The following is a 24,434-nucleotide window of genomic DNA, read 5'->3' on the forward strand; positions in this document are numbered from 1 at the left end:
ATATTCATATTTATTTTGACATTTTTAAAACTGAGGTACACCCAAAACACAGGGAGGATGTTTTGCATAGTTTTGCATAGATTTTAGTAGGATTTTCTCCCCAGTCTTTCAGGCCACAGCATTAGGTTAACCTTTGGAGAAATATAAGGCATCTTTTAGACACAGGTTGCCATTCCTCACAGTGCCACCCAGATGCAGAGGCATCCATCCCTTCCTGAGACTCCCACCCACCGCTAGCAACAAGAGATGCGAGGGAGATGTTCCTCCAGAGGCTCAAGAGCGTGCCATGTGAGGTTCAAACACACAAAGAGGACACCACTGGTCCAACTCCGATGCTATCCCTGCTTTAATAGCAGATGGTTGGGTAAGGTGACCTCCAGAGGCCCCTTCTAATCTAAATTTTAATAAAAAGTATAATTATCCTTGAGTAGTACGATTTCAGGATTCAATGCAGTCCAAGAAACAATCTGTCTTGTGTGCATTTGAATTCCACAGTCAAAACACAGGGGGAATTTGCTAGCTAGACAGTTGTCATCAGATTGACTCTTTCTCACCCATTTCTATTATTTTTTTAGGAAAGGTTTTTGAATGAGTAACCCAGTGAGGTTGCTGCTTCATGACCTAAGAGCTGGAAAGGACAGGGGAGGCAACACCACCCTTCTCAAAATAAAAGCCAGTGTTATAAGCTCAGAAAACACAAACACTGAGAACAGTGTGCAAAGTCTATTCTCTTTAAACATTGATTTAACCTGCCTGTATTTACTGTAGACAGCATTATAACTAAGCAATTATATGATTCCCTTCAAAGCTGTATTTGCTACTAGCTAGAAACCTCTTTTTCATAGTACTTACTACACAATCTGAAAGGTCTTTTGTCAATTCTCCCTTCAGACCGGTTAAAAGATTTTGTGCGGTCCCTCTTATAAAGGAGAGAAACACAATTTATCATATTTACACAACTTTACAGAGAAGAAAAAACAGCAATCAAAAGACTGCTTAAATGTTTTTATTCAACACCACATAATTAACCAGCTCTGGTTTTAAAGAACCAATTAGAAATTCTGCTCAAAGCCAATTGACTTCTCCAAGCCCTCTGCCACGTCTGCACTTCTCTGTTGACTTTTTGTCACTCCTGAAGCCTGGGTGAGAACAAAATTGCTTCTGTATGGTTGTCGATATGCATTTAATTGTTACTAGCTTTGAATTTAACTCGGTAACTGTTTGTATTTACCGTTTGGTTATCAGGAAATATACGTATTTATGAAAATGCTGATAAATGAGCTAAAGAAGAGAGAGATCTCCTGAACTTGCAAGAAGTTCATGACTCATTTCTGAGACACTGAAATCCTATACCATATATCAGTGTGCAGTCATGTCTGCAGCTTCTCGCTCTTAAGTGCTTCGTGGTATTTCCAGAATGCATATGACATTTTTGTAGAGGTTAGAACCCAAGTTTTTCCACAACACAAGCAAATGTTCATCTGCATGTTCCAGCATCCTCTTACCTTGAATGCACTGCAGGGTTCCATCTTCAGCCCTTATTGTAAAGGTTTCACCTGGATTAACTTGAACCAAAAAGACCTGCCAAAAGAAAAACACATTTGTTTCACTATTTCTTCAACCCAAGGTGTGTTACCAATACTTCAGAAGTCACATGGGAGGCTGGGGAGAGGAATAGACCAAACTCGGGTACCAGCAGGGTCCAGGAACCAGTGGAGATTTCAAGCTTGCCTACTCATTTAAATTTCAGGAGCTGAATTAAAAATTTAACTAAGTTGTGCAGAGGTGAGAATTGCAGCTTCAGGTTCTACCACCAAAGCCCTGACAGAATGTTTAACCTGGCTAAATGCTGGTAGAAGGACATAAATCTTTAGACTTAAGCTTCAGACTGCAGCAGGAATTATCAGGCCATGCCATGGTATCAAGTTCACAGCAACACAAGTCCCTGGCAGTACAATGGGAATTGATCCACTGCAGTTTTTTGACTTTATTCTCCAGTCCCACACATAACAAATCTTAATTAGGCAAAAGCCATAGACACACAGTTCAACATTGCACACAGAACTAATTAATAAACTGTGTAACACACAATATAATAATAACAAAATCCAAGGATCACGCCTTGTCTCCCATTGCTCAATTCTGCAGATAGCAACGCTACCAGACCACAAAGTGTCAAAACACGGCCCCCACACCCTTCGTGCAAGTAAGACGGGTTGCAAAAAATTGTCTTACTCTTGTCTTACTCTTAGTTTGCAGGGGGTGAGCTTAGCACAAGCTGCTGCGAGACTGCAAAAGCACATTTATACCCCAAGACCTTGTACAGCATCCTGAGGACAAGGTGAGGCTGCCTGTCTTCATTTCGACCCACGGCTAATTAGGGCCTGATCCTGATGACCCCGTGGGCACCAAAGCAACGTGGGGGACCCAGCAGCTGCAGAGCAGGAGGGCTTCTGGGCTCCACTTACCAAGCACCACGCAAAGCTCAGCGCAAGCTGCACTCCTCTTTTTTAATTTTCAGGTGTCTGAAGTCAGGAGGGGGGAGTGGTCTGAAAATTTACTGTTTAGACTCATTTCCTTAATGAAGGGTTTCACTGGGGGCAAGCGATCCAATTCTTCCCATGCTCTTGCTGGTTGTAAAACTTATTCAAAGATTTTAAACGTACTCCCATTAGCTTTGCATTGCTAGAAAATGATTCAATATCGGAATTAATCTTGGTACACATGGAAAATAGAGATCTACATCTTTTTGTGAGATCTCTCGCAAAATTTCGGTCTAGTCTTTATATGCTGAGACACCTGCATGCAGAATCTAATCATTCAGCCTGGGATGACAGAATGCGAATTAGCGCTGTGTTTCTGAAGCCCTTACACTAAATGCATAGGGTAATTATTGCCTGCGTGACCTTCTGAATTGCAGTAATCCTACAGAAACCCATTACTGCAGGAACATTTTTAAAGCACAAAGCTGGAAATCAGAGGAGCGACATACGAAAGCCATTATTTTGTCTGAAACAATAATTTCTCAGAAGGCTGATCAGGGTGGACCCCATCCAGCAGCCAGACCACAATGAATGGCTGAGAGCAGATAAGAGGCACAAAGCCATCCCAGCCCCGATCTCCCAAAAACCGGCGTCTCAGTGACAGCACCGAAGGGCTCTTTTGCTGCGAGCAGCCGTGGATGGTCCACGACAGGACACAGGCATCTGCTCACAAGTAGGGCAGAGCCACTCAGCTTTAAAAAAAAAAAGTTAAAAAGCAACCTGAACACAGAGGTAGAGGATCATAACAATATTTATTTAGCTCATTTGCATTATATGTTAGCAGCTCTAAAGCCCATCCCTTATTAAGGAGCCTAACAGACGGGAGGGCTGCAGCTCCTCTACCCCAGTTCCTCCTCCATGCGAGGGATCTTCAAGAGCATGCCTTGTTTCTGAAACTTTTCATTAAAATCTGAGGAAAATAATAATAAAAAAAAAAAAAGTCTAAGGATTACATCTTTATTTCAGTGAAAAGACGCAGGATCTTTATTGCCCCATGTCCTTGAGGTTTCCCAGTGGCTCCGGATGGGTCAGCGAGCTCCAGCCCCACGGCTTCCTCCGCACACAGCTCCACTTGTGCCAGCAGCACGGTCCCCATCTCTCTCTTTTCCCTCCGAAGTACTCATTCATTTGGTAAATCCACCCCACGTGGAAGCCCATCCTCGGCTGTAGCATCGCCACAGAAAGCTTGCTATCTGCGTGACGCCTCCATGCATTTTGCATTTGAGAACACCACGTGTTTCATTTAAGCAGCCACATTTGTTAACACTGATTGATGGTATGAAGCTGCACAAATATTTATACTAACACACGTGCCCGGTTTGGCAGTCATTACTGTGTCCAGACTGCGTTTTCAGTTCAAGCCCAGCATCGCCCTCGCTCCTGCCACCGATTCCCACGTTATGGGATGGGGGAAGAGGTGCAAGGGACCTGCCACCTGCATCCAGCATGGGCTTGAAGCTCAGGCTCGGGAATATAAAGTTGGGGACACAGCAGGTGAACGGTCACACACAAAGAAAACGCTGCCTAATCAGGTCCCTGGGCACGCACCCATCTCACAGAGCTGCTGTTCACTTACAAAACAAAACTGCCCAAAAATCAGTGGCAGTGACTTTTGCACAGACGTGCTGTGGCACGGCTCTCCACCCCTCGACCTCATGCCCCGAGCATTTTTGGACAAGCAGCGGGGAACCTACAGGGAATGGCTGAACTGCTCGGCCCAAAAGATGGATTGCAACTGCCAGACTGCCCACGGGAGCGACAAGTGGCTTAGAAGCAGAGAGAGGAAGCAGCAGCTCTGGAGGGGACATGAGAGCATTAAATACAGTCAGCAGAAGTGGAAATTAAGTATGCGAAACTAGAAAAAAAAAAAAAAAAGCAGGTGATACCAATGCCATTTTGGGTAGCATAGGGAAGAGGGATTGCTGTCAAGCAGGCAGAGACAGTCTCAGCTCTGCCCTGTACAGCTATGCAGCACTTATCCCCAGGAAGATAAAAAAAAATAAATTAAATGCTCCTGTGCAATTGTCTTACGCTACAGCAGGGATTACTGGCAGAACTCCCTCCTGCAGCACTCTCCATCTGGCTGCTGGTAACAGCTACGGGATTTTACCAGCCTCAGTCTGCTCTTTTCTACGCATTCAGGGACTGGTCTTTTGAGAAAAATCTCTCTCAAGCTCAGAGTCCCTAAGTACAGCAACAGCACAGCCCTGCAACTTGTTGTGCTGGCGTGGCTGAGGCTCACTGATCCAATAAAGCACGGGGGTGAGCAAGAGCAAGCACACCCAGAGCACCTCAGCAGGAGCAGTAAGGGCACTGCCAGGTTCGGAGAGGAGGCACAGATCTGTGTATCAGCCCCGCTGCAGTCTCAAAAAGTCAGCGTGCCCTGCCTCTCACCAGCTGGGCTATGCTGCTTTCTGCCACAGCTTCTAACAGCCTGTAATTACACCCCTGGGCAAGCACATGTCCCTGTCAAATTTGCACCTATTTATGGAGCACCATAAGCATCTTTATTAAGGAAATAGTTCTTACGTGGAACAGATCTGAGGGCTCTTCCTGCCTTACAAGTAACTGAGACAGCTCCTTCAACAAACATCAACATCTGAAATATGTTAAAAGCAGCTGATGCAGTCCATGTGCTGCCACATTATGCAAAGATCAAGCAAAGCATTTAATTCCAATTTCATTCAATTTTAGAACTACAATTTTTAAAAGTGAAAACATTACCTAAAGCTTCAGGAGCAGGGCAAAAATGATAAAAAAAGGCAGCTAAGCAGTGCAACTTATGAGGGCACATCCAGGCTACAATCACAAAAAAAAAAAAAAAAAAAAAAAAACTTGACAGAAAACTTGTATTCCATCTACAAGTACTCAAAGAAACAAGATAGGAGCTATTCTCACTTCAGGTCTACAGCCATCACCCAACAAACACACGTGCAGAAGAGGAACCTGACCCAGAGCCCTTCTGCTGACTCACATCGTGCAGCACACTTCGTGCAATTGCACTACATCAGCACTTTTTTTCTCCAAATCCTTAGATGAGAAGCTGGTTTAAAGGCAATGGAAGTATCTGCCAAGCGAGGCTGCTGAATCATTACTGATGGGGAAATTCAAAGTCTGACTTAGAGCCCCACCTCAAAGCAAACTGCATTTATTCCTTCTGTAATGCACAAGGACCCACCGGACAGTGCACCCTGGTAAATGGTTTCCAGCAAGGAGGAAAGGGCCCATCTAAGGAATAATTATGGTACTCGATAGCAATAAAACCATTCCTTCACTCAAGCATATTAATAATGGACTTGACAAATAGAGCCATTACAGGCTCGCTTCATTTTTCCCAAGATGCAGCACACCATGCAGAAATAAACTCCCCAAAAATCACAGCACTGAAAATTCTGCCTTGTTTTCCACATCCAGATAAGCAAACAGACTAGGAAGAAAAAGGGAAGTCATTCGTCCTTTGTGGTTAGTGTTGCTCAAAATAAGTTTGGAGGGAAGAAGAAATGATCAAGGGAACGAGAGGTAACAAAATGACGTTTTATACTGATTCATGAAGGAGAGTGTATTTCCATCTCGTTTAAAATACCTTGTGGAAATGCCTCAAATGAGGAGGGAACTAAATTGGATAACACAGAAAAATTGCTCGGGCAGATGTGCTACGAAGAGGCAGATGACACGCCTGGGAATTTACCAACCACCAGCTTGAACCTCCGGGCTGTGAGAAGACAACGACAAGCTCTGCAGGGCGCACTGACCTGCTGTGATCCATCGCCGTTCACGATGTGCGGCATCATGGCTACCTCCCCGTTCAGCAACGGCGGCAGCTCCAGCGGGATTTGGTCGGTCATCATCATTGTGACGTACATTCATGGAGAATTTTCCTCGACGGGCTTCCTGCAAGAGAAGCACCGGTTAGAGGCTCTGCAAAACCCTCCTGTGCTTTCGTGGATTTCGCCATTAAGGTGGCAACCCAAGCAGGACACCTCCTGTGGTTAATAGGACGCACACAGGAGGCACTGAAGAAATCAGAAGGTTTTAAATGTTAGATCAAGATCATGGGCAAGTCAAGTTTCCATGTGAGATTTCCAAAAACAGGTTAGCCAGTTTGAACAAACTTCCCACTCCTTCCCACGATTGCAAACCTGAGCCCCCCTCTCACAGCTGACACGGACAAGTGCCAAGATGCTTTGAGGGAGATTTGCTCGGCTCCTACAGATCAGCATCCTGCTTGCTGCCCTGGCTCTGCAGAACACAGAGCCTGCACAGTCAGGATGCGTTTCACTTAAAACCCATCAGTGTCACTCAATACCCATGGTTCAGAGCCAAACAGCATTATTTTCTCTCCAGGCCCTATAGCTGTGTGAAGCAACGCCTGTAAAACCAAGAGCAGACTTTCACTTAACCACGAGGCAAAGGAGAAGGGTTCCTGAGCACCTTCCCCACTGAGCACCTCGTACTCTACAGAGGGCAACAGAGCACAGTGCAAGATCCCACTTCAGGATCTGCAGGGAACTGCTTTCAGTGCTCCCTCCCTCCCACCAGCTCGCTGCTGTGTTATTTAAACTTACCAAAACCAGTGCTCTGTAAAAACAAGCCTTAATCCCGCATTAATAGCTCCCCATTAACGGTATGCCCCATCATACTGTTTTATGGGGCAATAATCCAACTCCTTACTGACTAAGATGGATGACCTAACCCCACACCTTATGTAGACTTCTGCACAAAACCTACACAAGCCAACCTGATGGTCTCATAGCGGTCACACAGCCGCCTTATTCTCACTCACCAGAGATTCCCAAAGTCCTCCCAGGACAGGACCTCCAGAACATAAAGAGGGGAATTTCTGGCAGCGAGCAACAGGCAAAACCCTGCTCGTGAGACAAATATTGTGGAGCTGGCACCCTACCACTCACACCCTCTAGCCCCTATAGCTGCCCCCTTTACACTCATGCAGTACTGGGGCTAGCAGCACGGTTGTTTTTCAGGAGCCATGCAGACACCCGGCCCTACTCACGTCAAGTCACTCCTGCGGAGCCTGGCAGGCTCGGGACCTCACCCAGCACCACTGTCCTGAACAATTCATCCCACCACACACCCAAGGACAGCCACCACGTGCTCCCAGACAGGATCAGACCTCGACCCTGCTTGAATCTTGGTGGCAAACTCCCCCTGCCTTTAGTAGCCCAGGGCTCGCAGCCCCAGCTCCAGCAGCCTGCCCGGCCCATTTTCCATCCTTAAGCGTTGCAGTATTTGCAGCTTCCTCCTCAACCTTTTGGTTTTCATTACCTCAAAGCCTCAGGTTTTAATTTTGAGAAAGATTCAAGCTCACAACTAAAAATTATAGATTTGGAGTCCTTCAGGTGATTGCTGGAGGGAGGCGGGGAAGAGGAGCGGTGTGTTGGGTGGGGTTTGGGTGGGTTGGTTTGGGGTTATGTTGTTTGCTTACTTGCTTGTTTTTAATGATGAATACGAGAATGTGAGCTCCTGAATAATGTCTGAAATGCTTGGGGTTAAGAAAAGCAGTGCAAAAGGCTGAGAGTGAACACAGTGAGAACAGGAGCTCACTGCTTTCAGTGGAAACAGATTCATTTAGTCACTACTTGTACCTTCACCTCCATCGGTTATATATAGAATTTGTGTGTATATACACACAACTATAGGGATATATATTCATATATGAATAAGTAATGTGATTTTAAAAGAATGAAAGCTGAAGAGGAACTCTGTCAACCACGTGGCGAGCAATTCCCAGCCCCCAAGCAAATGACACATGCAGCTAGGCCCAACCCGACAGCCCCGCGCCTGCGAGCGTCACGCCATGTCTATTTTCTTAAAGAAAAAAAAGCCAGACTGTAGCTGGAAGCTACATATTTTCCGAGTAATATTTCCATTCCAGGCACAACAACCAATATGTTGACATTTATTTGCTATATGTCATTATTTCAAGTTTTACAGCTGCATTCCTTTTGCTTTATTAATGGTTTGTCACCACAGCCATGTCTACACTTGCCTCGCTTTGGTGGGGGAGAAAAAAAAAAGGAAAAAAAGGACAAACTGAGAACAGCTTCCTTCAGTTGTCAGGTCTGGTACAGCTCCGCCAGCGACAGTGCTGGCTGCAGCACGCACTGCCCACAGGCTTCTGAGCTTTTATTTTATTTTTATTTTTCCGTAAGCAGTTTCACACAGAGGTGCTCCATGCAGAGTGAGATCAGACAGGGCTGAAACACCTACCGTGGGGCTGACTGGCAGGCTTCATGTCAAAGCCAACAGCTTTGGAAGCTGCTTCCCATGGTTTTTTAGCTTGTTCTCTCACACACTCCGCTCAACGCAGATTTATTCCCCATGCATTCACACCCCTCCTAAAAGCTGGAGTTCACCCCACCTCGGGAGCTGCTCAGATAACCAAGCTTCATTCATACAAAGAAGAGGTTTGAACACAGGCACTTTTTTTTTTTTTCCTGTAAATTCAGGAACATCACTGGAAGAAAACCCCAGACAAGGGCTCAAAGGGCCAGGTCGCATTTCAGGATATGAGAACTCTTCCTTAGTTAAAATATGAACTGCCAAATCCTAACCCACAACCTTTTTTTTTTCAGGTACTAACTCAAATTTGGGGTTTTGTCTAGAAAGCTGACTATATTTAAATTTAAAAAAGATATTTCCTGTACGTCTACATTCCCTAGCTTTGGCTGGGACAGAGCTCAGAAACGCCAGCGCTCGGCCAGAGGCTGCATTTCCCCGTCTGCTCCCTCCAGGAACACGGAAATCACAGCGTGGCCTGAGCCACTTCTAGAGCAGGGAAGTGGAAACAACCACCCGGCTTCCAGTTTCTGTCCCCAAACCGAGCTTCCAAACCTTTGGGTGGCTGCAAGTCACCGCTGCAGACCTGATTTTTCGACCCAATGCTGCAGTCCTCCACGGATCGGCGAGATGACTCTGTTTGCTAAATTAATTCAATATGTGAATTAGCAAGGCATAAATTAGCTACACATGGCAACAGAGAAAAAATTAGAAAAAAACAGAGCAGAACAAAGTGTAACTATCTGAACCCAATTTCCATGTAAGGCGAATTAATATGACCCACGGCGTTACGTCAGCATTAGCCTTAAATTCCGAAGCAGATTGAGCCGCAGGAAGATAACCACGACCAACTTTTCCTAGAAGGTTTTGCCCGTGCAATTAGTGGGGGTAGCAGTCAAGCACATTTTTCTTTGCGTGATTTCTTTTCCACCTTTTCTCTTTTACAAAGAGAAAGAAGCTCTTCCAGCTAAGGCAAACTAATTCAAGAAAATCTGGCAAAACCATGAGGAATTCTAAATATCGAGCCCTGAAACCGCCTTCTGTAAAGGCCAGATTGCTTTTATGGTACAGGCCAGTACAAGCTGCTGAATCAAGAATCTTTTTATCAGAATCCCCTCAAGTTACCAAAGATACAAAACAGTTTTCTTGAAACAAGTTTTCTCAACTAATTATTCAGAACTGTAAAACACACCCTGGTGACGTTGGGGATAGAAGCGGAGGAAAAAGTGCCAGAACCCAGTTTGTTTGGGTCTAGAGCATCAGGTTATATAGGCTAACGTGAGCTCCTTGCCACCACAATAAATACAGAGATAAATACATAATTATTTGTGTGTGTGTGTTAAATTAAATCTAAATGTTATCACACATGCGAGTTACTTTCATACAAGCCCCTCTCCCAAGCCCTTTTCTCCCACTCTCATGGGATCAGTGACCTCCTTTTGCCCAGCACTTGATGAGAAGCAACCCAACGCAGCACAAATGCCCTTGGTACCTTACAGGGACGGGGACCAGCTAGCCCAGGTGTGATGTCAAAATCCAGTCTCTGGATGCTACAACCGATCCAGCGGCCAGCAGTCCCTTAAAAGTGTCTGTTTCTGCCTGCACCAGCTGTTTTTCCCATTTTTTCCCTTCTGCCTGCCCTGGGGCACACCAGACTCTCCAAGAAGCACGTTCAGAAGCTGACATTCACATGAGCACAGGACGCAAGCATTCCTGCTATCTTATCTGCACCCTCATCACTCGGCCAGCCCCAGCCCTCCACCTCGGTTTGCACAGCAGGGCTGAGCACAATGCCGGTTCCTCAGCTCTCTCTGCTGCATCAACCCCAAATACTTGTGTTGTTGTAGCCCGGGTAAGAGCAAGAAGGAATTGTTTAAGACAGTTTTGGCATGATTAAAAAACGTGTGGCATCGTGGCCTGGTGTGAGAGGGAGTCCCACGTAGCCCCACCACGATGCCAGACAGCCTCTGGAAAGCAGGAAGGCTCAAGCATTTCTAGAAGTAAGAAAGTGAAATGTAGAAAATAAGGAAATCCTTTGGCGTTCGCAGCAGCCATTACCTGCACCTCCTTAAAAAGAAGCATTCACGGAACCATTTGCTATTTTCCAGAAGCCTGTTTGTGGAATTGAAGATCCCTGTCACAGGCTGGCGTGGCACATCCCACCGCTGCTGACCCGGGTACAGCTGAAGGAAGTGGAGCTTCTTCCAGGGAGGCTTCGACCCACCTCCCCCCGAGAGAAACAGCTAAGGAAAAAACTGCATGTGTGTTTCTGTATGTCCAGACAGAGCATGTACACACACCCACAGACTTGTTTATTTAGGGCCATACTCAGACGCTCAGCCTTTGAAATGAGTGTGTGACCCACGAGGAATGCTGCTAATGGGACGCGCTTCGTGTGCGTGCCATTATTAGCGCTGGGGCTTGCATGCAAGGGATGAAAGGGCTTCCACACAGCCCCGGCCGGCTATTGTTGTATTTCATGCAGCACATGTTGAAATTTCAGATTAATTAAAGCACACATAGCACCATTATGTTCGCACTGAAAAGCGGTGGAAGTGCTGCGGTAAATATAGCTGCTTTCAAGAGGCTCTTGCCATGGCTTGCCACTCGAATTCAGAAAGGAGTGGTAATAATTGTTCATGTAGAAAAGCCTCTTGAGACATGAGCAGTACCTGGAGGTATGCACACAGATGGTTGGTCAAGGCACTAACAGTCTGGAATTTGTCTTGTCTGATGTGTGTTCATTAGTTTAGTTAACTCACATCCGTCTGAGGAGCCATTTAAACGTAAAAGCATTCTTTCTGCGTTTAATTGCAAACACGGTAGATTAATCTGAAAGCAGCCAGACGGGCTCATTCGTAACAGTTTGGAGGAAATACATGCGATTTGAAGGATCTAGTACAGCAGAGAAAACATCACAGAGAACGCCTGCCTCCGGAGCTGGGTGGCACAGAGCGACGGCCGCCTGCCCCCTGGCTCGCAGCGCGGCTACCACCAGCTGCAGCCCACCTCCAGCAGGCTGGGAAGCATAAACATCCTCCCAAAACTTAACCGCTGGAATTAACCAGCGGGTTTCCCCTCTGGTTTATTTTTATTTGAAACAGCAATGCGATTTCACGTTCAGCTCCACCTTGGAAGATGGGATCATCAGAAGTATTCGACTTCATAGGAGGAGATGGAGGGAAGTCAATGGAGTTTTTCCCCAAACTAGGGGGAGATTCATAACGCTGTGTAATGCTATGAGGAAACTTCCAGAGGTTTGCAGTTCTGTGGGCCTATAATTTGACCTCACATTTTTCAAGTCTCCACTATTTTAGGCAGATCCATTTCGCAATCCAACCAGCAGCGCCCACGTTGGGTGCGTTTGTAATTTTAGAACAGGCAAACTATCAAAATGGATCTTCCCTCAGCTGGGGGATGAACTGGAATAACGAAATATGGCCTTAAACACTAGGCATTTTCCTACTTGTGCCTAGGCAGGTCCTTTCTGAGTGACAGACAGGCGTTTCATACCATGATGTCTTTTACCCACCTGGCCAAAAGCACAACTGGGTGAACAATGGCATCCGTGCCACTCTGTGCACGAGTAACGTGCTTGCTCTGCTTTGTCACACTAAATACCAGGCCAAAACAAGGAGCTGGCCAGCCTATAACAAAATTACACCAAGAACAGAGGGCCCAGGGACCAGGCTGGCCATCTACGAGCATCAAAACTTCAAAGGCACACCGGGGAGAGCGCTGGGACCGAGCTGAGGTCAGACAGCATCAGGCGGGAGCATCTCATTTCGTCGGGCCAGCACAACTCATCAGCTTGTAATAGCTCTGATGAAATAGCAGAATAAAGCGAGTGAGCTGATGCACAAAGGAGCCTTTTAGTGAGGACAACTAGCTTTCCCCTGGTTTTCCAGCAGGGAATCTTACAAAAACTTCTCAAAGGAGCCAGCCCACGCTCCTGCGCTGCCTGTACGGGGCTGGAGTCCAACGCGCCCCAAAGGCACTTGTAGCCAGATAATGGCACTGAATTTGAGCGAATAAAGCACAACAAATCTGAAATAGATATCCAGTGATTTTATTAAGCTTGTATTAGCTACACCTGAGCAGAAACCTCAAGCACAAAAGCTACTCCAGTGACTTCCCAGCAGTCTCACTTCTGCACATTATGACAGCAAAGCAGCCTGCTGCTCAGAAGCGGTCCTGAGGCACCCAGACACCCAGGGGCTGCAGCTTGTGCTGCTGACATAGCAGCAAACTACAAATAAGAAAGTAAACTTACAACTCTTTCTCATCATTATAATTTTTTTTGTGCCTTTTCTCCAAGGTAAAAGTCAACAGCCCATTGCTTCTGCTGCAATTTATACTGCTTCTCTTCTTCAAAGGCTGCACACGTTTATTCCTGCTTCATCTTCCTCCTATCACTCACAGCAGCTACGTGGGACTCACAAATACACAAAAAATTTGTGGCTACCCCCTGGCCTGGACCAAGGGATCCAGCTGCTAAAACAGAGGGTTTCAGACACCTGACTCTCCCAGTGCCTCATCCCACCTCCTTACGGCAGCAGTTTGGTAACTGAGGTTTGCTTCTTGCACAACAGTGGCCAATTTCTTCCCCCACAAATTATTTTTACATTTCAAACTTGATTTCTTTACACTTAAACACATCTCATTACAAAATTTGCTCTGGCACAATTTGCTTTTAATAGCATCTACTTTAAACATCATATATATGTTTTTTTAAAAGGGAAGTTGATTTATGCAGTTCCACGAGCAGGAGCCCTATCAGGGTTGCAGCCCCATTTGCTCCTCCTGCTCGTCCACCCTCTCAGCCACCCAAGCACCCAGCTCTGCGTGCCGCTCAGCTATAGGATGCACTACCAGTGGCCCTCGGCATCCCAAGGAGACCTCAAACCACATCCCAGAGGGTGTCTTTCCCAATGAACACGTTACATGTTCACAAATTCAAGCAACCAAGCTCCAGTTCATCCTCCCCACCCCTCCCACACCTGCTGATAACCCTTTTAAGGCTCCCTACACTCTATGGGGCCTCCTTTTTCCCCACTGAAAGCGATTCATAAATTAAATTCACAATTCCATAGAACACATTCATCCCCTTTTAGCGGCGTTTCAAGTCAATACCAAGTTATTCCAACTATTTGCTTGAGGAAGAACAAATCCCTCCAACCCAGAGCAACACCTGCCTGCAATTTGGGCCTCTATCCTACAAACACTGCACTTGGGTAAATCTTCATGAGCCCTTAGAAGTATACGAGTGGTATGCCAAAGTCCTCAACTCCCCAGGATCCGGGCTGTGATCCTGTGCACATGCCCAGGAACACACACACACAAACCCTACACCAAGTTCTTAAGCAAAGGTGCGAGACAGATAAGGTGCCTGCTTCATCTGTTTGCTCTCCTTCTACCTTTAATAGCCGAAATATTAATCACGGTTACAGGGCGATAAGCACGAGCAGGCTGGTGATAAATACCCTCCCCTTCAACTGTGCTCTCCCAAAGTAAAGCCCGAGGAATAATATCACAAAGACCTCGGTTATCTCTTCTAGAATTCCTGTTCAGGGGAGAATCTACTGGAATCAATGCTGTGTTGTGCTTTTTTTTCAAAACCACTAATTAAACCTTGAAGAAGAAAAAAAAAAAGCTATCTATCATATCAATCTGCAGCACTTGAAAAGCAAGCATACCGAATTCCATTTCCAGCGAGGTTTCAGCACACCTTTATGCACTGCAAAACGTTTTTGTTTTAGCCGTTCGCCGCTAACCTGACTCCGGGCTGACAAAGTAGCTCATTGTGTTATTGTGGGAAACCACCGGGAGCAGCTCTCCCATTCAGCACGCCCCATTCAGCGGCGGGCATTCACTCGGAGCGGGCGCTGCAAGGGAGCGCCCCTGGACGGCTGCCGGAGAAGTTTCGAATGCATCGGGAAAGCTGAACCCATTCTTTGCACCGTGCTCGCGGGGTCTAAATGCCCAGACTGCACAAGTAACAGAAAAAAAAAAAATAAACACAAAAACCCAGCACCCAGACCCCACTTCCCTGAAATTTTCAATATCGGGGGGAAAAAAAGTTAATTTTTAGCTTTGTTTCACTGAATACGATGTAGAGTTTGCAACAAACTTTTCCTTTCCTGAACTGTTTCATACAAATAAAGATAAAAAGCTAAGAGTGATAAATGGAAACACTGCATTTTTAAAGACCAAGGTTTTTTGTTTGTTTGTTTGTGGTTGTTTTAAGGTGGGAAGTCACGGGGTCTCTACTTATCTCCAGTCAGTTCTACTTGACTGCAGCATCAGACTTCAGTGAAATGCCTGCTCGTTTATACTCGGCAGAGGAATCATCTGTCACACAGAATCGATCCACATCTAAGGAACACTAAAAGACAAAGCACAACTGGCAGCCAAAGGAGCTTTTAATCAAGAGAAGAGTTTGAGACCCCGAGGCAGCACGCAGCAAGAACCGGAGTTTGCAACATCAAATGCCAAGAGCCAGCAAAAGCCAGATAAGGCAGGATCTCCGTCCCCTAAGTACGCCAACCGAGGCAGCTGCAAGGCTCCAGTTACCTGGGACGTGTTTTCAGCGGGCAAACCCTGGGGTTTTGTTACCTGCCTCACCTGGGCCCTGGAGCTTGCAGCGCAGACGGGAGGAGCGAAGCCGTGGCAGCACGGCCAGAGGCAGCACCGTGGCCGCTTCGTCCGGGCAGTGGAAGTCACTCTCGATGGGAATAAATCAGCCCAGCTCCTTGATACCAGCACACGGGGCAGTGCCGGGCAGCTTTCATTACGAAACTGGAAGTGACCATCACTCGCAGCCTGCTCCAAGTCCCGTGGTGCTGGCTGAAAGGCGGCCGCGTGGCCAGGAGCCAGGGCTGCTGCCACTGTCCCCGTGCAGAGGAGCTCCTGAACGTGCCCTGAACTAGTCTCTTCACCAGAATTTCCTAACTATCTCACCTTCTGGCTCTGATACCAGAGCTTCCAGTGTGAGCAGAACGTGAGCAGGTGATAGCAGTCCTGAAAGATTATTTGCATGCGTTATAATGATTATTTTTCACATCCTGGAAGATTTTGGGAGGTTTACGAGAACTCTCCGAAGCCCTGAACAACAAGAGCACACCTCCAGCTTGCGGCATGCACAGTCTGGGTCCTTCAGAAATAACCCCTGAAAGGGTCAATCTGAGTGCAGCCTGTTCAGCTTCTGGTCATTTGCCGTTTTAATTGCCAAACAGCATCCCAAACGCCTTACCTGCAGTTGTGACCTCACTGCCTCCAGCTCTGAGAAAGGGGAAAACATTGCCATGGCTTGTTGTTACCGCGAGCTTAGGCTGAAAGGTAGGAAAATATTCAGGGAAGGAAGGGGAGGAAATTAAATAGAAAAAAGTGTGTTATGTTCGTACAGCAGGTCTGCAGATGGATAGCCAGAGATCTTGCTGCTTTCTGAAACACAGAGGACACAACCAGGCAACACTAAGAAACAGAAATTGAGGTAGATGAAGGAAGGTGAATTTCTGCACAGTGACACTGTAATAGTTTTTTGATACAAACTTCTCATTTAATGACAAGGGGGACAGTTGTGCTTGTTTGTGCTTCCCTGTTGGTACATCCACATTCGGCTCCAACAAAGCCAATCCAACCCTTGAAAGTGAAGTCAGCTTTCTGCATCCCTTAAATTACACGATCCTATTCAAGCGAAAAAATTAAACGGCCGAGAAGCAGAGAGCAGAGCAACCTCTCAGCTCCGTGCAGCACACAACTCACTCCATTTTTGCTCACACCAAGTTTCAGAGGTGCAAGAGCCTGCTGCCAACATTCAAATAAACTTCAGAAACCCACCAAATGAAGACGCTCTGCTCTGGAGAGGGAACCCATGCAAAGGCAGGCATGACGGCAGGTACTTCGGTCTGCTTACCCAACACGGGTGGATTTTAATACATCCATGCAGTTCTGCCCTCCCCTGCTTTCCAGAAGGGAAGCCTTGGCCATCTCCCAGGCTGGCACGAGCAGCATGCTTGCTGCCTTTAAGTGAGGTAGATCACAAGCCTGGGAGAAGACTAGCTACAGGTATCTAAAAACAAAGTCACAGGCAACCAGAGTTTACCCTTGGGTCCTTTTAAACAGAGTCATTTTGACTGTTATGATAGCTCATGCTTACCCATCTGCTGATAGGTCTCACAAAAACCATCTACAGCACTTCAGCTTTCTGGAAAGAAGCATCAGACAAAACCAAGCCCTCCCAAAAATATCTCATTTGTCATTCTAGCTAGAATCATGAAGTGGAAGTACTTAAGAAAGGCAGAGGAAAAAAAAAAATAGCTTTGCTTCTTAAAAAATAAGATCTGTAAGCAATCCTGAATCTCGAGAAATGGGCCTTCAACTTAGTTAGAACATGGGGTTGGGGAAAGTGACCTCAGCTTAAAAAATAAGCAGTTTGGGAGGGTTGGGGTCAAGGTACAAACAACCCAGGAGCTCGCCCCCAAGCTCTGACAAACAGGATGCCGGCGGCTACGTCAGCGCGGTGCAGGGAAACCCTCGGCTACCCAACAGCTGTGCGGCAGCTCGGCCCCCTCCTGCTGCTCATTAAGGAAATTCCCTCATCCCTAATGAATTCTGACGGATTTTTTCCACTGTCCCAGATGGAACTTTGACCATAGGATTTTTCCTCTAACCCCCGTCCCGCGTTCCTAGCTGAATCGAGCCCTCACTTCCACATCCCAGGCTGCCGGGCACGCTTCCCCAGCACCCCCAGGTACCTTACTCCAGCACGTCTGCCATGGCAAGAAATATTTATTGCTTATTCCAGTCGCAAGCACTCAACAGTTGGCTCTGAAATTCAGCACCACCGCAAGTCACCTCCCTCCCAGTGGCCTCCCTGCCCAGGGAGGAGCAGAACAAGATTTATCACCATTTAAATGAGAAGCTCGACCTGCTCCAGCTTTTGTCTTTGAACTGGGATTCCTGTAGCCGAGGAGATGATAAATGCACTGATTTTCTTCCTGCTCATCCTTACACGTTACGGCACAGCTCTCCGAAGGGTACTTGATCAAAAATAATGAACGACACTCGTTCTCATCTGAGCCGAGCAGACTACAATGCCGTTATTATTAAGGATGCTTTGAGAGGCATCGGGCAAGAAGATTATTTTTGAACACTTCTGGAATTGATTAAATTAAGAGAAGTCATTTTGTCACAAGCAATTTCCTCTTTCTGACAAACACCAGCAGGTTGAACCTGTCAGATACCGAGAAAATACTTACACCAGCAACAAACAGGGAGCCTTAGCGCAGCCACCAACCGCATTCGGCTCAGAGCATGAACGCCCAACTATCACCGGGTCGTAAGAGGATTAGGAATTCCTGGAGATTACCAGAAAACTGAACAACATGCAGCAGCCTGGTGGCGTCCAGCAGCAGAGCTGCCTAGCGGGGGGATGAGCAGAGCGTGGAGGCCAGCCAGCGGCCTGAACCCGTGGCAGAAGTCACCCTGCCCCTCTCTGAGGAGCCACCATGGGAAACAGATGAGTCAGTGGCAGCGCCGGCCGACGCGATGTCCCAGCCATCAGATCAGATCTGCCAGCGATACCGCAGCGGGGACCTGCCTCCGTCATGGTTTATGTACCCACTCGGAAACAGATAACAGTGATACAGCCAGAGAGCTGCCACCAGGCAAACGGGCCAAGGCTTTATTTCAGATTTTGCTTAATTTGGTTCAATGTGTGGTCAGACACAAGGCAGAGGCCATATATAAATGTACATGTGTATGTGTATCAGCGGCGAGAAGCCAAAGATGCAGAGCAGGGCTGTGGAAATCACTGCTAGACCCACACGTGGGCACTCAGAGGAACACCAGCGTCCCCTCACCTCCCATAAGGTGGCTCTGTTGGGTACAGGAGTGTCAGGATTTGCCAACACAACACACCTGACAAACACCTCTACAGCTTCTTCTGGCATCTTCAGCGCCCGCTGGCTAGAGACAGGGAGAGCAGGGCCCAAGACTGGTCACAGAGGTGTGAGACCTGTGCCTAAGCCATGATGCACACACACACGCGCCACGTAGAGAAGCATCATCTCCTTATTTTATCTCAGGAGCCCCCGAAGGCTTAAACCACGCTCAGAAATAAGGGGGTCCTAGAGAATTACTCAAGAAATCAAGGCGGGGATATTTTTTGCTAGAAAGCCCGGTGATAAGAGAGAAAAAAGGCTGGAGTCCTCCCTCTCTTTTTCCTGGATTTAACCTGCCACACAAACCTGTAGCCCCAGAGAGCGTCTTTCAGCGCCCAGGCAAAGCCTGCCCGCACCCCAGAGCCTCGCCAGCGCTCACTTCAAAAGAGTGAGCGGCCGGGGAATTCGGCTCTTGCCACTGGCACATACCGAGGATTCCAACCCATTGCTGTGCTGCTACCCAAATGCTCTCAGCAGCGCGGATTTCTGTTTTAACACGTTACAGCCGAAAAAATGCAGTCTCAGCACGGTGAGCTCGGGGTTGGTGTTGGAAGCCTTTCCTTGGGTGCTGAGCGTGGACAGAAATGGGGTGAGAAGGTCTAATGCACACCGCAATCCTCCTCTTCCAAAGCCAAAGGCCAGGTGTAAACTCTATTCCATACATTTACCATTTTTTCTCTCTTTTTATTAGCACATGGATGATAACAGGGGTATTTTGTTAATGTCCCTTCATTACTCAAGCTTCTGTGAATTTTACCAAGCTGCTAACTGCACGTTACTCATTGCCATGTCTACAGGCAAGAGGATCCTTTATGGAAGGGCTCGTTGCTCAAGACACAAAAGCAACAAAAGGAAAACTGATGGTAAACAATAAATGCTCCTCGTGTTTAGTAGCTGTAGGCCTTTGCTACCAGAGGCTATCCCAGCACATGCAGCCACATTTAAATGGATCCTGCCCTCAGGTTCCAGCAGGAAGGGTGCACAAGCAGCCTGATGGAGGTAGAGGTGCAGCAGGACACCACCAGCACCTCTCTGCTGCTCCCCCGGTGCTATAAGCGAGCAGACACAGAAGGCAGCAGCAGCAACGCTAACTACAATTGAGTTCCACCAAAGGATTAACCAGATCACAAATTGCTAATTAAACCCTTCTGTATGATTGAGGCTTCAGTTCTTTAGGGACACAAAGGCAAAGTGTGCCGAAGACCCAGGTGGAAGTCAGCCTGAAACACCCTGCACCAGCAACGCCTGTCCGGAGGCTCGGGCTCCCTCCAAAGTCAGCCCCTTTTCAGTAACAATGTTCTCAAGCCTTTTTTTTCCCCCCCTTTTTTCTTTTTTTTAAGCTAATGGTTAATTGCTGTACTTTGTTGACAGAGATCAATACAAAACCCTGCCTATTCCTTATGCAACAAGGCGTGCTAGCACAAAAGGCCCAAGTTTTTCAGTTCTCCAAAGCTTTCCTCGTTCTTCCCTTAGTCAACGTGACAGAACTAGAAGCTTCCCGTCTTCTGCTGAAATGTGCAAGTTTCCCTCCCCCCTTCCATTTTGTGGATTTTCTGCCAATAAAACAGTTGAAAAATAAATTCCTGTGGACAGGAAATATCCTGAGCGAAGGATATCCAGCCTTACGATACTTAAAATATTATGCATTCTTCCTTATCTGTCTTCGTGAAGGCCAGCTTTCAGCACGGGCTGCCTTCAGGCGGATGGAAAGGGCTCCTTGGCACGCTGTCCGGCCTCTACCCACCACGCCAGGTGGAAGAACTCCTCCAGGGTTCCCTCTCTGCCACACTCGATGCCACTCCTTGCGTTACAGCACGAAGGGAAGAGAAGCAATGCCAGCACCGAGTGCATCCTCCCCAACCCCTCCTGATAAGGTGCTTTAAGACAAGGTTTGCAGTGTAATTGAAGGCCTAATCTTCTGGAGGTGGCTTGGCCTTTCAAGAGATCCCTTCACTCAATTTCCTCAACAAGGGCACTCGACAAAAGCAAACATCCTGGCTCTCTGAGGAGCCGCATTCCAGCTGCGGGGGCTCCCGGCAGGCAGGGCTGGGGCCGGCACCTCCACTTCCCACTCATCAGCCAGCCCCAGGGATGGACTGAGAGGCACAGGAACAGACCCCAGGCTGTAAATCAAGTTGCCTGGTGAGACTTTAACTCCCTGCACAGAGTTCTTGCTGCGGTCCCCGGTGCCTCACCCGCGCTGCTAAGCCTGGCTCCTGGGTGGCCAGCCAGGAGCTGAAAAAAAGTTCTTCATGGGGCTGTTGTAACAGCGCCTGCACAGAAACGTGCAGCTTTTAATAAAGCCCAATATCTCTGCGATGTAATCGGTGGCGATAGCCATGTTTTAACTTACTGTGCAGCTTTGCCTTGCTTGACCAGTTTCGGGCCCCGGCGGAACAATGCCCCGATGGCTGATTCGCATCGCACAGTTTCTCAGCCGTCAGTAGTTTCTGTTTCTTAACCAACAGCGGAGCAATCTGAAAATCACTCGCCTTAAAATCAGGATTAATGCCCTTTAGGGGCCCTACGCAGCTCGCTGCCTCCTATTGTGGTGAGGACAGCCGAAGCCCACAGCTGGACGTGGAGCAGCAGGGGCAGAGATCAATGTGAGATCGGTGCAGCTGATCTTCACCAGCTTTTAATTCCCCCTTGCTCAGGGCTCAGACACCCGTGAGCCACAGCAAGTTCTGGGTGTGTGAGTGTCAAAATCCGGCTTTAAGATACACTTCAAGGAGACCGGTGAGATGTAGGATCCGTGATGGGACAACGTTGAGAAAGGAAAAAAAAAAAAAAAAAAAAAAAGAAAGATCTTACCAAGACCTGAGGTTTCTAACAAGATCACCTCTCGGGAGGTTTGAGGAGATCCTCTTACCACCTGAGCCAGTCAGTTTTTGTCCTGACACACAAAAACCTCGTCTATCTTTGACTATTTTGCACCAAATTAGCCTATCACATCGAGACATCTTGTCATCGATGTATTTCTTCACACTGCAGACTGCAGGATGCTGACCTTCAAAGCTTCCGCCCTGGTGGCTGCCTGTGCTCTGCTCTCAAACCAGCACCCGTGGCAGAACTGCCCCAGCTCCACGGGGCTGAGACCGGGTTTCCTCTGGAAGGCAGCCCCTGCCAAGCACCAGGCCCTCTAGCTGTTAAGCCCTTTGTTGTTCTTTTACACCAAAATTCACTTCCTCAGACCCGATTCACTATCACAACTCAAGTGTTAAGCTTTTTGGTTTTGCCTTCAAGCAGTGGAATTTCACTGGAGAGGCAGCTCTCCAGGAAGAGGCAGGCATCTTGTCCCAACACCAGAGGCCTGGATGCACTCAGACTTCAGTCTGCAGTGCAATAAAAGTAAAATTTCAGTGGTTTTTAAATTCTCATTTCTGTTGGCTTTGCTTTGTTACCAGGCAGAAGTCAGATCCTGCTCGGTGCCTCACATCAATAACCGATGTTCAAACCAGAATCCAAACAAATTACGCCTCGATCTGTGCACAAAGCAGAGCGTTTTGTAATAGTCTCATTTATTCCAGCATACCCAACGCCTGGGGGAAGCTCACTTCTAGAAACGTTGTACTCACAGTTTCCCAGCTGTAGCATGATTTCTCCGACGCCCAACGCCCCGCGAGCACAGCGTGCTGGAATTGGTGGCAGAACCCACTGAACCCCCCCCCTCTCCATGAAGTGCGATGGTTTTGGGCACAACCCTGGGTCCCGACCCCTCTGAAAGCGCTCCAGCACCTCACCACCGACACTCCGAGGTCCTCGAAGCAGCGAGCCTGAATATTTAAGAGCTGAAAGCCATCTCCCCATGGCTGGGAGGTGATTTTAGCCAGCAAGCTGTGACTAGACTGCAGGGCGAGGAGGAGGAAGAGGGCTGCCAGGAGCGCCCGCGATGCCGGCGGAGAAGTCTTTGTCCTTAGGTGACACCGAGGCAGCCCGTACGTGCCAGAAGCGTTGTGCAATTAGCACGCTCTTAATTTTGTACCCTCGGAGAAGCTAAGTAAGTGCACTTAATCAACCAAAAATAAAGAAACGCAAAAGAAAGCGATCCAAGGAACTAATTAGTTAAAAGATGTCAAATGGAAACAAAATGAGGTGTCTAATTATATCCTATCAGTTCAAGTGTACAGCACAATGCAGGCCCAGAAAAATATGCTATTTGCTAATTTAATCAAAACAGTCCAATTAAGACACCACTGCTGAGTAATACTGGAAAGAAAAAGTTTTTTTCCAGTTATTTACGAAACCAACGCGATTGTAAAGATCTTTCTGCTGAGGTGCACTAAAATCTTTTCCATCCACTGAAGAGTCCACGCCTGATAAACAAACATCACAGCTTTCTTAGAAGAGATGTTAAATCCTCTGAGTGACAAACTTGAAACAAATTCCTAAGATTTAAGGCTTCCTCCGTGCTACCTCAATGACTATTTTATGCCATAAAACTCCTTTCAAGACAAAGGGAGAGAGAAGATTGAGTTCTCCTCCAATATTCATATAAATTGGATACTCTCCTGTATCTTCAGCTTTTATTCTCCAAGCAGCATCTCAATCTTCAGACATAACCATTAAGCCCACTGAAAAGCCAGTGCTGACAGGTATTAATTCTTCAGGGGGAAATTTCTTCAAACACCTCAGCCCCCATTACTGCACGCTTTGTCTGTCGAATGGCTCTCCAGTGCTACAGACCAGGGGAATTTCAACCTTGTTGTATCCGTTCCCTTTATTTCCACAGAGATTAGAAACTGATTTTTCCTCCTTGCTTGGCAGATAAATTGTCAGCGAGTGGCTGGCACCCAGCAAAGTTCATTTTTAGGCGCAAAAACAAGAATACCCACAGGGAATTAAAGTGATGGAAGGGGGAACCTCCTCTGGTACACCGCCATCACCCAAACTCTGGTGCCTGTGCCGTCTCCAAAAGGATGCTCTGCTCCTTAGATTTGGGTAGAGCGGGGGAGCAAGGAACGACAAAGGAGCGTGCATTATTACAAAATACCTTACACTGCTCTTTAATAAAACTCCTCAGCTTGAGCTCAGTATTTAGCTGAAATGGCCAAGTAACACCCTAGCATAACTCCAGATAAGCAGCGATCTGCCTGACTTTATCAATCGCGAGCTCACAATCTGAACGGAAGCCATCGAGGATTATCAGAGCACCAACAATGGCATTTTAACAGCTTAAAAATGTCACGGTTCAGGAACAAATACCTGAAAACAATGAAGCTCTGCTGATTTCTATCAGAGAAAAGGCTACCCCTAGGCTTGTCAAATTCCTAATATTGTTACAACCTGAAAAATTGCTACCAAAGTTACACAGCAGCAGGGAAGTGAAGGATGGAGAAAAGGTAACGGAGCGGAGCGTTGCAGAACTCAGAATATAAAAGCACCTCGGACTTCCTTCCAAATTCAGTTTCACAGAGTAAATGGTAAGCATGTTTCTGGTATCCATTTCTGAGTTGCTGCTTTGTAACTTTTAACAAAAACAAACAAAAAACCTGTAAGTGAGCCTCAGGTGGCCTGTAAGTGGCTTCTCTACTTCAGTCACAAAAACGTAGCATCCAAAACCCTCCTGTGCTCCCCACAAACAGGAGCGGTTTTGCAGAGGCATGTCCTTGTACTATTTGCAAATATTGTACAAATATGTTTTCCTTAC

The 24,434-nt window shown here is 47.1% G+C and overlaps 1 protein-coding gene across 1 annotated transcript in view; it reads right to left on the minus strand.

Moving 5' to 3' along the window:
* The window catches only part of FNDC3B (fibronectin type III domain containing 3B), a 174,312-nt gene that overhangs the window by 134,692 nt on the left and 15,186 nt on the right, over positions 1-24,434 (minus strand). The window contains exons 2-3 of the mRNA XM_084292430.1: positions 6,296-6,434; positions 1,506-1,581 (exon numbers count right to left, since the gene is read on the minus strand). Coding sequence (XP_084148556.1) covers positions 1,506-1,581; positions 6,296-6,406 — 187 coding nt within the window. The 5' untranslated portion in view covers positions 6,407-6,434. The remainder of the gene's footprint in view (positions 1-1,505; positions 1,582-6,295; positions 6,435-24,434) is intronic.

This window comes from Netta rufina, assembly GCF_964035555.1.
Source record: "Netta rufina genome assembly, chromosome: 9".
In the NCBI taxonomy this organism is placed as follows: Eukaryota; Metazoa; Chordata; class Aves; order Anseriformes; family Anatidae; genus Netta; species Netta rufina.